A 13480-nucleotide genomic window follows, 5' to 3' on the forward strand; every position below is an offset into this window, starting at 1 on the left:
AATGTACAGTGGTTTCTACTGGACAACTCTACTTCATTTTTTTTTTTTTTTTTTTTTTTTTTTTTTTTTTTTTTGCTAATTACAGGTTTGATCATTCCAGCAAATTGTGTGTCTCCTCTTGTAAATCTCCTGTCAACTTCAGACCAGTCTCAGCAGCTCGCAGTCCAACAAAAACAGCTGTGGCAGCAGCATCACCCACAGAGCATCACCAACTTGAGCAACATGTAAAGAGCAGCGGCGCACGCGGTGCTGAGTGCTGCGAGAGCATACCACTTGCATAAAAATCAGGGACAGTTTCCAAAGAATCCTTTTTTATTTTAACTTCAGTTGTGCTCTCTAGTTATCTTGGGGGGCGGGGTTAAGGACAAACCTGGAAATAGGCAGCAAAGCTGACAGCAAACGGAGCAGGGGGACACATGTCTTTCCTCCTGCTTCCTTGGCGCTGCCTGTGCGCTTTTACTTTGGGTGAGCAGAGCGGATGTGTGTGTATGTGTGCGCGCGTATGTGTCTGTCTGAGAGTTTGTTAATGCTACAAGGCCACAGTTGGTTGAAAAGGCTTGGAACTTCCCAAACTGGCTTTACTTTTCCTTTCTACAGTGCTCAGGGTTAACACAGCACATCCTTGTCTTTACTGTGGGAGTCCCGGATGCATGTGTTTCAAGTCTCTAGATATTGAATATATATATTGGTTTCTTTTCCAACTTAAACATTGTTTCCTACAGCATGAAGTGAAGGGCTGCGTGCCATGCATTCAGGTTCATTTGTAGCTTTTGTTGATGGTGCATGTCTTTGAAAGCATGTGTAATCAAGATTACCACAGAAGTCACATATGGAGAGAAACATTGGAGATGTACAGCATTGGGTACTGCATTTCTAGTGTTGATACCTGGGTATTGCTTCTAACTCTCAGCCCAACCTGCTCCTCCCTGTCCCAAGTTTCTTGTTAAAGTAGTAAGTACATACTTTTTTGTGAGAAAACTCTTTAAAAGTTCATTTTAATATGTTAATAGTATTCCTAATTTGTGCTGCAAAAATGGCTATGAGCCTTACCATATAAGTTACAGTTAACTTAAGCATAGTTTTAGGAAGAAGTATGATTGGCTTCTGTCTTGCACACAATCTTTTTTACTTCATTATCTGAATCTTCTTTGTCATTCAAACCGAAACCGTACTTGAGTTGTAAACTAGACAGTGAGAAAACACTTGGCTTCTGCTGTATGTGTTGTCGTCGTTACCCAGTAACTTGAATGTTGTTTAATGTGCTGTAAGACATTGTAGAGATTATCTCCAGCTGTTTAAAATGGTAATGTACAAATGTGAATAGACACTTATCTATAACATGGGTAAGTTTTGTTTCGCCTATAATAGATGTTTATAAAATAATTCAGTGAGGAGACAATTGGTCTTTTTGGTTTTTATCTCCCAACCTCCCCTTTCCCCATTTTTTCTATCTTTTGTTGTTGTTTTGTTTTGTTTTTTTGCTTGCACAGGTTGCACTATTAAAAAATTGAGATTGTATAAATCTGGTTTAAAACTACAAGATAACAAAATCTTGTAGATGTTGAATAAAAAAAGTTATTATACTAACGAAGTGGACTCTTGCTTAGGCCCTCCCCGGGGACTCCAGGCATAGGGTAGCAGGCTCTGTAGACCTTGGCGTTGCCTTAGCCTTCCTTCCAGGTGGCCTTAGAGTCTGACTGAGCCCAGCCCTTCCTGAAGTCTGAGGTGATCTTAGGGATTGGGTAAATGATGGTACTTTTGAATGTTTTTCAAGTTGAATTGTTTTCTTTGTAGCTTTTTAATCTTCTCAAAGAGTTGGGTGAGGTGTGTTTAGTGACAGAGACCTGATGGAGCGCTTGGGGCTCTCATTCTCTCTAGTTTCTAGGATTAAGTTTACCGTAATACTGCATTGGATTTATTTATTCTTAGTGCCTCAAAGAACAAATGGTGAATGGTTTCTGTTCTAGGGCACATTTTGCCCAGTGGATGCAACTTTTCTCCTCATTCCATGTATCTCAGGCAGTGATGTCATGAACATCAAGCAGTGCCCCTTTGTGGCCTACATCCAGGTGGCGGCCGGAGACTCAAGCTGGGTCCTCCTTTACATAGATTCCGGGCTTTTGTGTGTGAAGTAGCAGACCATTGAGCTTCCTTTGGCATGTTAAAGTAGAAGCTGGGGGAGAGCTGTGGAACTTAACTTTCTCCAGGAGACCAAGTCACAGAGGATGAGAAATGAGAAAGATTCTGTGTGCTGAGGTGCCATCCCCTCGTTCTGTGTGTGGATATCTGGTATGCAGATTCTGGTGTATCTGGAGCTCTCAGAGCAGCATCTGCAGGGCTTCTCTAGTCTGTGCTTGATGACCTGTGACACTTGCTCCTGGAGCAGGCGAGTATCTGTGTGTCTTAGTCATCAAAAATGTTTCTTTGCATTTTTGTTGTTTAGTAAGGAAAAGTCCACAGATACTAGGCATCTGAAAGCCCTTTCAAAGCAGACTTCAAAAGGCAAGTAGTGTGGCAGAACAAACAGAAGCTGGTTAGCCTTCATCCACTGTGGTGTGCGTGTGTGTGTGTGTGTGTGTGTGTGTGTGTGTGTCACCTGGGATTGGTACCCAAGCTCTCTGTACTCTGCCCCTACAAAAGTCTCAAGGCAAGCTTCAGCATTCAAGAGTTTCTTGTGTCCAAATCCAAGTCTTTTCAGCTACTGTCATGGTAAAGTCTCCTGTGGGGTCTGAATGCCACAGGCGCACCCAAGGCCTCACTTAACTCTGTCCAGCATAAGGCCGCCAGCCTCTGAGATGCCTTCTCCCACTTGAGCAATGCAGCTCTGAGCAGCAGACCGAGTGTCGGTCCCATCAGTGTTTTCAGAGTTTACAGTAGTTTGTGCTGAAAATCACTCCTAGGTCCCATGCTGCTCAGGTGTGCTTGCTGGGGAGAATATGTTCCCCCCCTGGCAATCTCTGCTGCAGCTTACCCTCTCTTGTTCCAGTCAGATAGCTGTTGGTGGTGCAGTCAGAAAAGCAGTGAAAGTATTACTGTAAATGCAAGTTGGTGAGAAGGCTAGGCAGGCTAGGCGGTTTTCTCTCTTTACTACTAAACTGCAGGTCAGCTTTCAGTGTCTTCTTTTTTCCTGTTTGTATAGACTAGCCAGAACTCGTATCCAAAGCCCTGTAGACTCTGTAGGTATGTACATACGTGTATTTATTCTTACTCAGCACTTAAGAAACTTTTTGAGTTGCAACAATAAATCTTGTAATTTGCTGTCTGTGTAGAGAGAAGTTCTAAACTACCAAACTACTCCAGAATTAAGCATTTTAGAACCACAATTTTGGCAGTAGCCTTTTTATTTGCTGGTTTCTGTGATGTCATTAGAACAACTTCTGAGAAAGCAGAGAAGGGGTAGGAGGAGCCACCATTTACATTTTTGTCACAGGAGGGAACCTCATCCTGTCTGTCCTCTTCCCATATTAGCACTAGGGCCACTGTGACTCTGCTTTTGAAAGCAGATGGAGAGGTTCTTATCCTGTGAGACCTTACCCAAGGATCCTGGTCTTAAAGAAGGACCCTTGTGGGCTCTTGCACTTCCTAGGAATAGAGTTTCAGAAAAGCTGCTATTAAACCAGGATCCACACGTTGAATGTTTAGTTAGTTGGGGCATCCCTATGGCAGAAGAAACTGCTGTGCTGGTTTGTTTGAGTCTGTCCTGTGGATATGGGCTCTGGTGAACAACACATACACAACACAGGTGGTACTTTGGCCTTCTAGTGCTGAAATGAATCAAGCATTCCAGGTCATGGCTATGGCTGAGGAGACAGGAAATATTTGCAAGAATCCCTCACAAGGCTAGCTTCTAAATCCAATGAGTCCTATAAGGGAAAGAAGCGGGGAGATGCAAGCGGATGGCAGTCTCCTCTGAGAGCCCGTCCTCTCTTCTATGCTGTCCTTATATATGTACATAATGAGTGTATAGACATGTGTGAGTTCTTCTACATTGCGAGTGTAAATCTTGTAAATCAGGACCCTGTTCACTTGGCTTTTTGCTCCTCCTCTTCCTTTCCCTCCTATTTATTCTTTTCAGACTCCCATCTGGGGCATCTTAGTACTTTTTTTTTTTTCTTAACTTAGGAAACTGTGGAAAACTTGTTAGCTGAGTTAATAGTTTTGTGTTTAAGAGTCCGTAGATGCCTCACAGCTGTGGGGGGCTTGTTGCCTACATCTCCAGCACACACTGCTGTGCTGTCTTGGGATGCATCTGAGCACCATCCCTGATCCTGTCACCAGGTGACTGCTTATGCTCATTTTTGTTCTCTGGAAGCTATAGTGAGCCTGATGCTTTGATATTTGAAAAAAGAAAGAAAGAAAACTCCTCCCTAAACTTCCCGTTAGCTCCTCTAGCGTCTTCAGCCAGCCAGATGCAGCTCCTCAGAAGCCTGGTTCATTTTTGCTTTCAGTTGAGGCCTGTTCCAGTCCCTTTGCTCCTGCTGTTTGCCTGATGAGAAAACCTTGCAGTAGCTCATAGCCTGGCTGCACGCTACAGTGTGTATAAGAAATTGGATTTCTTTGACCCCCCCACAGATGACAACCAGAGATTTACTTTATAACAAACATCAGTAATCTGTTTTTTAGACTGTTGGTCAAAAATATTTATTGGATGACAGGAGATGAGCTGTACATGACAGGAGACCTTAGAGAACAGTTGTCATCCTTACAGTTGTCATCCAAAGGATGACAAGAGTCCTACTGTGGAAGCTACCATGTGCACACAAGGCAGGCTCAGCGTTGGGGGCTCATCTCTGGCTTGATGAGTTATAAGCAGAGATGCCGAGCTCTGGGGAATTGATGTTGGTGCTGAAGGCCCAGTAGGGCAGTGGAGATGGTGCCTACCCTCACCCAGGACACAGGAGTGGGATTTATTCACAGGCAATTACATACTCAAAAAAAAAAAAAAGTCCCCTGTAATTCTCAGGAAAGATTTCAATGAATAATCAGCTTGGTAGACTTGATGACATGTTGAAAATTGTCTGCATTTGGTTGTCTCTAGAAGTTAGTTGTCAAGAATGAGGGTCTGTCACAGATTGATTGCTCCAGCAGAAACTCCCTCCTCACCCCAGCTCCTTCCTTCTGGTCCCTGAGATACAGTTGACCTGTGGTCTGTCTGCAACAGCAACCAACCCTCTATAGGGTTGTGGCAGAGCACAGTTAGGCCAGGAAACCTAAGCAAACAGTTAACTATGATGTACACCCATTTAGTGCAGAGCAAGAGGAGATGGGATGGAGGCTGCTTTTTGCACTGGAGGCTTCCTCGGGGCTGAGTCAGCATGCCAGTCTCCTGGGGAGAGGTAGCATGGCCTTTCTGATCCTGACCCTCTCACCCACACCCTGCTCAGGCGTCTTGTAGGAGCTTGCTGCTGTTGTAATGACTGTGGCACTGAAGAGGGTAAAGAAGCCTGAGCCATGCCTGGCTCTACTGTATGGGACCGAGGGGCCTTTCTCTTTTCTTTTGTAACATAGCACAGTACAGCCTCACCACTAAACTAGTCACCCTGTTCATAGTTTTTACTGAATTTGCAAACTGCTCTTACTTCATATCACCATTTTTATCAACTGTGAGGGGGGGAAGAGGTGCACCGTGTCTCTGCAATAAACTTGTGCCAGGTTCTACCTCCTTGTGCAAAGGGTATTTTATACGCGGGCGCTGGGCTTCCTTCTTGATCTGACATGGTGCATCTGGAGACATCTGAAGGAGTCCAAAGACCTTTTGAAACAAAGTCAATGTAAACTTTTGGGTGGCTTCTGTTTCCTTAAGTTCTCTTTTGTACTGCTGTGCTGCATAGGACTGTCCACCTGAGTGAAGAGTGCACGCTGTTCCCATGATGCCACGTTGCCACCTTCAGCCTCTCCTGGGAACCTGCTCCCAAGTGTCCAGAACTCAGTGCTGCCATTATTTTGATATGTAACTTTCAAAATCAGTCTCATGCAATACAAGTGTGTCCGCTTCACTGAGCAGGGTTCATTTGCCCTCAAGTAGAAATGCCTGATCCTCACCACGGAAAGTACTTTGTATTTAGTTTTTGTTGTGGTTTTGTTTTTTTATTTTTGTTTGGATTTTGTTTCTGTTTTTGTAAAATTCTTAAATAAAGTTAAACAAATACACTTTAGGTTGTGGTGTTTTGGTTTAGATTTGGAAAACCTGCTGCCTGTGTCATTAAACTCACTCACCTTTAGGTTCCTTGGCAAGGGTTGAAGTTGCTATGTTGGCACTTGGTTTAAGATGGGGTCTAGGGGGCTGGGTAGGTGTAGCTGGTGATGGAGTACTGCCTAGCATATGCACGGGAAGCACTGTGGGAGGCGTAGACTTTCCCACAATTGTCTTTTCACCTCTGCACATGTGGTAAACACACAATAATAGCAAAAAATAGTCATAATGGGAAAAAAAGGGAGAGAGTTGAATTGCCTATGTGCCAGCATTGGTTGATTTTGCGGGCCCACGCTGTATCTTGACATTGGCTGCAAAGGCTCAAGCAGACAGCAGTGATAAGAGTTTGGGGCTTCACATGCCCATGACTAGAATGCAGAGCCCTTCAGTCTAAGTCTGAACCAGGAAAGTGAACAGTGAAGTGCCACGAACACAGAACTGAATGGCCAGTGGCTTCTATACTGTTTACTTGGTCCACTGTCTGGAGATGTCAAGGGAACTTTGATCTTCGGTATCTCTTCAGTATCTAGTCTTTATAAAATTGGTGTTCCTAATCCTTTAAAGTGTTTAATAATTGGGATGGTTTTGGTTTGAGACCCTGTGCTATTCAGTTAGGGATTGCTCGTGGGACAGTTTGCAAGTAGACTTCATAGGAAAAGCCCTCAGGAATGCCCACAAAGTGTCCTTGAAAGAAGTCACTTGTCATTGAGCTGCCTTGAGAGCTGAGTGGGGTGCTAGTACAGAAGCGACTGGGGATCACTGGCACGCATGTGGACCCGATCTCATAGGAGTCTGATCTCACGTGGCCAGCGGACCTCTTGTGCTCAATGCATGCCAAGTCGGCATCTTAAAGTCCACATAGAATCCCGATGATGTATAAGTAGCACTTACAGATGAGGCGGGCACTGAGGTCAGAGCTCACTTCAGTCAAATGTGCAGGGTCCAAGACTAAATTCTGCCATTTACTTCCTCTTGTATATGTGAAAGGGAAGAAGAGACTTCTGTCACACGTCACAGCATTAGTTGAGGGAGAGTTGGAGACACGTCTCAGTGGTTAAGAGCACTGACATCTCTTCCAGAGGTCCTGAGTCCAATTCCCAGCAACCACATGGTGGCTCACAGTCATCCATAATGAGATCTGAAGATAGCTACAGTGTACTTACATATAATAATAAATCTTTTTTTAAAAAAAGCTTTAAGCCGGGCGGTGGTGGCGCACGCCTGTAATCCCAGCACTCTGGGAGGCAGAGGCAGGCGGATTTCTGAGTTCGAGGCCAGCCTGGTCTACAGAGTGAGTTCCAGGACAGCCAGGGCTATACAGAGAAACCCTGTCTCAGAAAAAAAACCAAATCCAAAAAAACCAAAGGGGGGAAAAATAAATAAAAAAAGCTTTAAAAAAGTTGAATGAGGAAATATTAAATTGACTAATAACTCAATGAGTTGGAAGACAGGAAGGAAATATTGGTGTAAAATTGTTTTATTACATTTTTATACATCTAATTTAGAAGATCCATGTGTGAGTTGGGTTATATCCAGGTGGCTTAAGAAGTTGCCCACACCTTCCACAGAAGTAGGCAGGTCTCAGTGGATTTCAGCCAGCCTGCTCTACATAGCAAGTTCCAGGTCACCAAGGCTTAGTAATGAGAGCCTGCCTGTCCTTAGTAAAGCCAAGGATGGTTCAGCAAATAGATGTACGTGCTAGAAATCCCCAGAAAATTGTCATCTGGTCTCCATTTTGGGGGCTATTCTCATGTGTACACAGCCAATTAATTGATAATAGAATATTTAATTTAAAATGTGAGGCTAGGAGAGATGGCTCAGGGCCAGGAACACTAGTTGTGCTTGCAGAGCACATCCAACTCCTTTTCCAGGAGACCCAGTGTCCTTTTCTGAACTCAGGCCACCAGGTATGTATTGGTGCAGTTATACACATACAAGCAAAACATACATGTAATGTAAAATAAGTTTTTTTCAGGGGGGGGGGAGGGCTCAAGAGAGTCTCTCTAGTTCTGCTTGTCTGCTTTGTAGACTAGGCTGGCCTTGAACTCAGAGATCTCCCTGCCTCTGAGTGCTGGGATTAAAGGTGTGCACCACCACTACCCAGTGTAATAATACAAATTAAAATGTAGCCAGTGGGGCTGGTGAAATGGTTCAGTACCTAAAAGTACCTGCCTTCAATTTCCAAACCCATGTAAAGGTAACATGGTATCCATGTGACCAAATTCATCATACATATACAATTTTTTTCTTTTCTTTTTTATTTTATTTTATTTATTTTTATGTATTCTTTTTGTATGCGAGTACACTGTCCTGTCTTCTCTTCAGACACACCAGAAGAGGGCATCAGATCCCATTACAGATGGTTGTGAGCTACCACGTGGTTGCTGGGAATTGAACTCGGGACCTCTGGAAGAGAAGTCAGTCCTCTTAAACACTGAGCTATATCTCCAGCCCCGTTTTGGTTTTTCAATGTAGGTTTTTTCTGTGTAGCTTTGGCTGTCTTGGAACTTGTTCTGTAGAGCAGACTAGTGCCTTTGCCTACTAATTGATGGGACCAAAGGTGTGCACCACTACTGCCTGGCTAAGAAATTATTTTTGGGCTGGGCGGTGGTGGCGCACGCCTGTAATCCCAGCACTCTGGGAGGCAGAGGCAGGCGGATTTCTGAGTTTGAGGCCAGCCTGGTCTACAGAATGAGTTCCAGGACAGCCAGGGCTACACAGAGAAACCCTGTCTCAAAAAAACTATATCCAAAAAAAAAAAAAAATAGCCTGGCGGTGGTAGCGCACGCCTGTAATCCCAGCACTCTGGGAGGCAGAGACAGGCAGATTTCTGAGTTCGAGGCCAGCCTGGTCTACCAAGTGAGTTCCCAGACAGCCAAGGCTATACAGAGAAACCCTGTCTCAAAAAAAAAAAAAAAAAAACCAAAACCAAATCCAAAAAACCAAAAAAAAAAAAAAAAAAAGTTTTTAAAAAAAGAAAAAAATTATTTTTGGAACATGCTAGCTAATAAAAATAGCCTTATTACCTTTTAATTCATGCCAAAGAGGTAGGAGGACTAGTAGTCCCAGAATCCTCTCCTTTCAGCCCTATTGCTTGTAGAGCTGCCTGTTGTGCAGACTTCTCTCTCTTCTAAGCATGTGTCCCCAAGGTCTCTGAGCGTCACTGCTTCCCCAAAGCTACCCTCCCCACGTTTGGCTAAATGGCATGGCTTCTACTGTTTCTCTATTGCCCTCTTCCAAGCAGCTTGCTGTGAGGTTTTTCTTTCAAATACTAATAAAATTGTCCTTGCGCTTCCTTTTAAAATTAAAAAAATAAAAAGTAGCAGTTGGGCCTGTTTGATTCCCAGCCCTGAGGTGGCCACAGCAGAAGGACCTCCAGTTGGAGGCTTTCCTGAGCTACCGAGAACTCAGAGGTAACCTGACTACATAAAAATCCCTCTCTTCTGGAGCTCCAGGACAGCCAGAGCTACACAGAGAAGTTCTATCTTGAAAAAACCAAATAGATAAATAAGAAAAGGTTTCTCTTGGGGCTTGAGAGATGACTCAGTGGTTAGGAGCACTGACTGCTCTTCCAAAGGCCCTGAGTTCAATTCCCAGCAACCACATGGTGGGTCACAACCATCTGTAAAGGTATCTGATACCCTCTTCTGGTGAGTCTGGAAATGACTACAGTGTACTCATATGAATAAATCATAAAAAAAAAAATACCTCTTTAAAACAAACTTGTGTTTGAATGCTTGCTTAGCATATATGAGGCCCTGGCTTCAACCCCTAGGACTGCTGAAACATTCAACTATAGCAATAGTCGAACTTTAATTAAAACAGTCTAGCCCAGTCTTCATATAGAGCCTGTTCCCCTGAGTTTTCTCCAGCCTGATTGCTGTGACATTTTCTGTATCCCTTGCTTCCACTTTGAGCCTCATCCCTGCAGCCCTGGCCTGGGTGTTGTTTCTGGCTCTGATGTTTCTTGGTGCTGGTCACTAAGCTGGAGATTAGTAGGATGTTTGCATAATAGCATCAGGGCCTGCACTCCCCACATCCCAGCAGGGACACGATTCCCCAGCTCCAGTTGTGAAAGCCCAGAATATCTACAGACACTGCCAGATATGTCCTATGAGAGACAAGATCACCACTGACAGTGAAGCACTGCCGAGGACAAATTAGCCACAAAGAAGCCAAACTCGTTTGTGAGGTGTGTCTGCAAGCCCTTGCAGGTGCGAGTTCAGAAGGACAAGGCCCCTGAACAAAGGGCCCCACCCCTGAGAGACAGAATGAAAACCAATGCTGTTCTCCTGAGGGTTTGGAATGTGTACAGTACAATTTCCATAAGTATGAATATTTATCAGCTAGTCATTTGAGAGCATGGTGTAAAGAAGCCATCTGTGGAGGCCTTTATGGAGAGAGAGAGAGAGAGAAGCTAAAAGAAATGTGCAAAATACTTATTTTTGGAGGCCAGTTCTCTGAAAGCTGCCCACTCTGGATGGTGAGTACTCTCTGGGTTAGGAGAGACAAGAGCCCTGCTTAGCCCCCAGAACGGCCACTAAATAAGAGACTGGTGGTAAATACCAAACCAGCGTAAGATGGTGAGGCAGGTCTTCAGCTGGTCTTGTTTACTGGACTTAAGTTTTGATTAGTTGGAAGAGAGACAGAGACAGACACTATTTACCGATGTGGGCCCATGGTGTGAGAGGCTGTTACATGGAAGTCAATTGGCAATGGGTGTCACTCCATTGCTTTCTACTTTAAGTATGGAGACGGGGGTCCCTCACTGAACCCAGCTGGCCCGGGCACCCCTTTTTTCCTATGAACTAGGATTGCAGGTGAGTTTCCACACCTACCCAGCAAGGTTTTTTGTTTGTTTTGTTTTGTGGATTCTAGGGATCCAAACACTGGCCCTCAGCCTTCAGAAAAGCGCTTCTTCCTTGGAGCTGTCCTCCAGCCCTTACACTCGGTAGCCAACAAGAAGAGAGGGCATGGGTACGTGGTTTCCCTTTAGGCTCCTGATGCCAAGCCCTTGTCCTCCGACCATGCTGACACTCCACTGGGGGAATTTCAGAGGGCGGATTTTGCTGTAACACCAACAATGCTCTACCTGACACCCATTCATCTTTGGGTCCAGGTAAGATTGGAGTTCACGAAAGTCATTATGTGAGCCACTAAGTCACCAGAGAAACTCTCCGTAGGGTAGTAAGTTGTGAGAAATCCCACTGTGAAAACCGAGTCACAAATGACTGCTTGAGGGGAGAGTCAACCCCAGGTAGGAATACTGACTGCCCTGCCAGAAGACCCGAATTGGGTTCATGGCGCCCACATCTGGTGGCTCACAGCTGCCTTTTAACTCGAGCTGCTGGGCAGGGAAGGCCTTTGCCCTCTGAGGAGCTGCAGTAGTGTGCACAAACACACATCATTCATTTAATTAAAAATAAGTCTAAGAAAAAAAAGAAGAGGGAGAGGCCAGTCTGCAGTGCCTACCCAGTCAATGATCCAGAGACCTTGAGGTAGGTCACACTTCTTAGGGGTGCCACCTTTGGTTACCCCATGGTCATATTAGTCTCCTTTTTCCTTCCCTATGCTAGGGCAAGTCCATGGAGCAGATGGCCCCAGAACATTGGATTGTGCTGGAATCCAACTGTATGATTCCAAACTCTAGGAGGGCCTTTCTGGGATGTTTTTGTTGTTTTGTTTTAAGTCTTTAATAGTGTATATATGAGGACTCCTGTGTGCATGTAAGTGCAGTGCCCACTAAGGTCAGAGAGGGCAACCTGTCACCTGGGGCTGGAACTACAGGTAGAAAGCTTTAAGAGCTTGGGTACTGGGAACTAAACTCAGGTCCTTTCAAAGAGCAGGAGGTACACTTAATCACTGAGCCATCTCTCCTGCTCAAAGGTTGAAGTTGTCAAAAAAAAAAAAAAAAAAAAAAAAAGCAGCACCCTAGGTGCTGGAGAGGGGGTCATTTTGTTTCTCTAACCTCCACACTGTAAAATAAAGAGACATAACAATTTTTTCTTTTCTTTTTTTTTTCTTTTTGCTTTCTTTTTTTCTTTTCAAGATAGGGTTGCTTTGTGTAGCTCTGGCCATCCTGGAACTCATTCTATAGACCAGGCTGACTCTTGCCTCTGCCTTCCCAGAGCTGGAGTTAAAGGCATGTGCTACCATCACACCATCACCCCCTCAGCCCACCCACCTCCCACCCCCGCTGCCATAGCAACTTTAAGAAAGAGCTCTGCCCTGCTTCGCCTGTAATCCCAGCACTCTGGGAGGCAGAGGCAGGCAGATTTTTGAGTTCAAGGCCAGCCTGATCTACAGAGTGAGTTCCAGTACAGCCAGGGCTACACAGAGAAACCCTGTCTCAAAAAAAAAAAAAAGAAGAAGAAGAAGAAGAAAAAGAAGAAGAAGAAGAAGAAGAAGAAGAAGAAGAAGAAGAAGAAGAAGAAGAAGAAGAAGAAGAAGAAGAAGAAAGAAAAAGAAAGAGCTCTGTCTTAGTTAGGGTTTTACTGCTATGAATAGACACCATGACCAAGACAAGTCTTATAAATGACATCATTTAATTGGGGCTGGGCTGGCTTACAGGATTAGAGGGTCAGTCCATTATCATCGAGGCAGGAACATGGCAGCATCCAGGCAGGCATGGTGCAGGAGGAGCTGAGAGTTCTGCAACTTCATCTGAAGGCTGCTAGTTGAAGACTTCCAGACAGCTAGGATGAGGATGTTAACCCAAGCCCATAGTGACACACCTACTTCAACAAGGCCACACCTCCTAATAGTGCCCACTCCCTGGGCCAAGCATATACATGCCAACACAAGTGCCATCTTGGAAGAACAGTAATGGTTCACTGGGTGCCGGGGTTTGCCACCAAACTGGAGTACCTGAGTTCACTTCTGGAAATTGACCCTTGCAAGTTGTTCTGTAATTTCCTATGTACTCCTCACAAAGACACAATAAATAGGTCTGGAGAGATGGCTGGGTGGTTAAGAGCTCTTACTGGGGCCGGAGAGATGGTTCAGCGGTTAAGAGCACTGGCTGCTCTTCCAGAGGTCCTGAGTTCAATTCCCAGCAACCACATGGTGGCTCACAACCATCTGAAATGGGATCCAATGCCCTCTTCTTCTGGTGTGTCTGAAGACAGCTATGGAGTACTCATATACATTAAATAAATAAGTAGCCAGGCAGTGGTGGTTTGTGCCTTTAATCCCAGCACTCGGGAGGCAGAGGTATGTGGATTTCTGAGTTCAAGGCCAGCCTAGTCTACAGAGTGAGTTCCAGGACAGCCAGAGCTACACAGAGAA

At 44.8% G+C, this 13480-nt stretch overlaps 1 protein-coding gene across 6 annotated transcripts in view; it reads left to right on the forward strand.

The window, feature by feature from the left end:
* Sbno1 (strawberry notch homolog 1) overlaps positions 1-6150 on the forward strand; it is a 58915-nt gene extending 52765 nt beyond the window's left edge. For all 6 annotated transcript variants that reach the window (XM_052169128.1, XM_052169129.1, XM_052169130.1 and 3 more), the window contains one exon: positions 86-6150. In XM_052169128.1, the coding sequence (XP_052025088.1) occupies positions 86-228 (143 nt within the window). In that variant the 3' untranslated portion in view covers positions 229-6150. The remainder of the gene's footprint in view (positions 1-85) is intronic.
* Positions 6151-13480: the final 7330 nt, after the last annotated feature.

This window comes from Apodemus sylvaticus, chromosome 22, assembly GCF_947179515.1.
Source record: "Apodemus sylvaticus chromosome 22, mApoSyl1.1, whole genome shotgun sequence".
NCBI classification, from domain to species: domain Eukaryota; kingdom Metazoa; phylum Chordata; class Mammalia; order Rodentia; family Muridae; genus Apodemus; species Apodemus sylvaticus.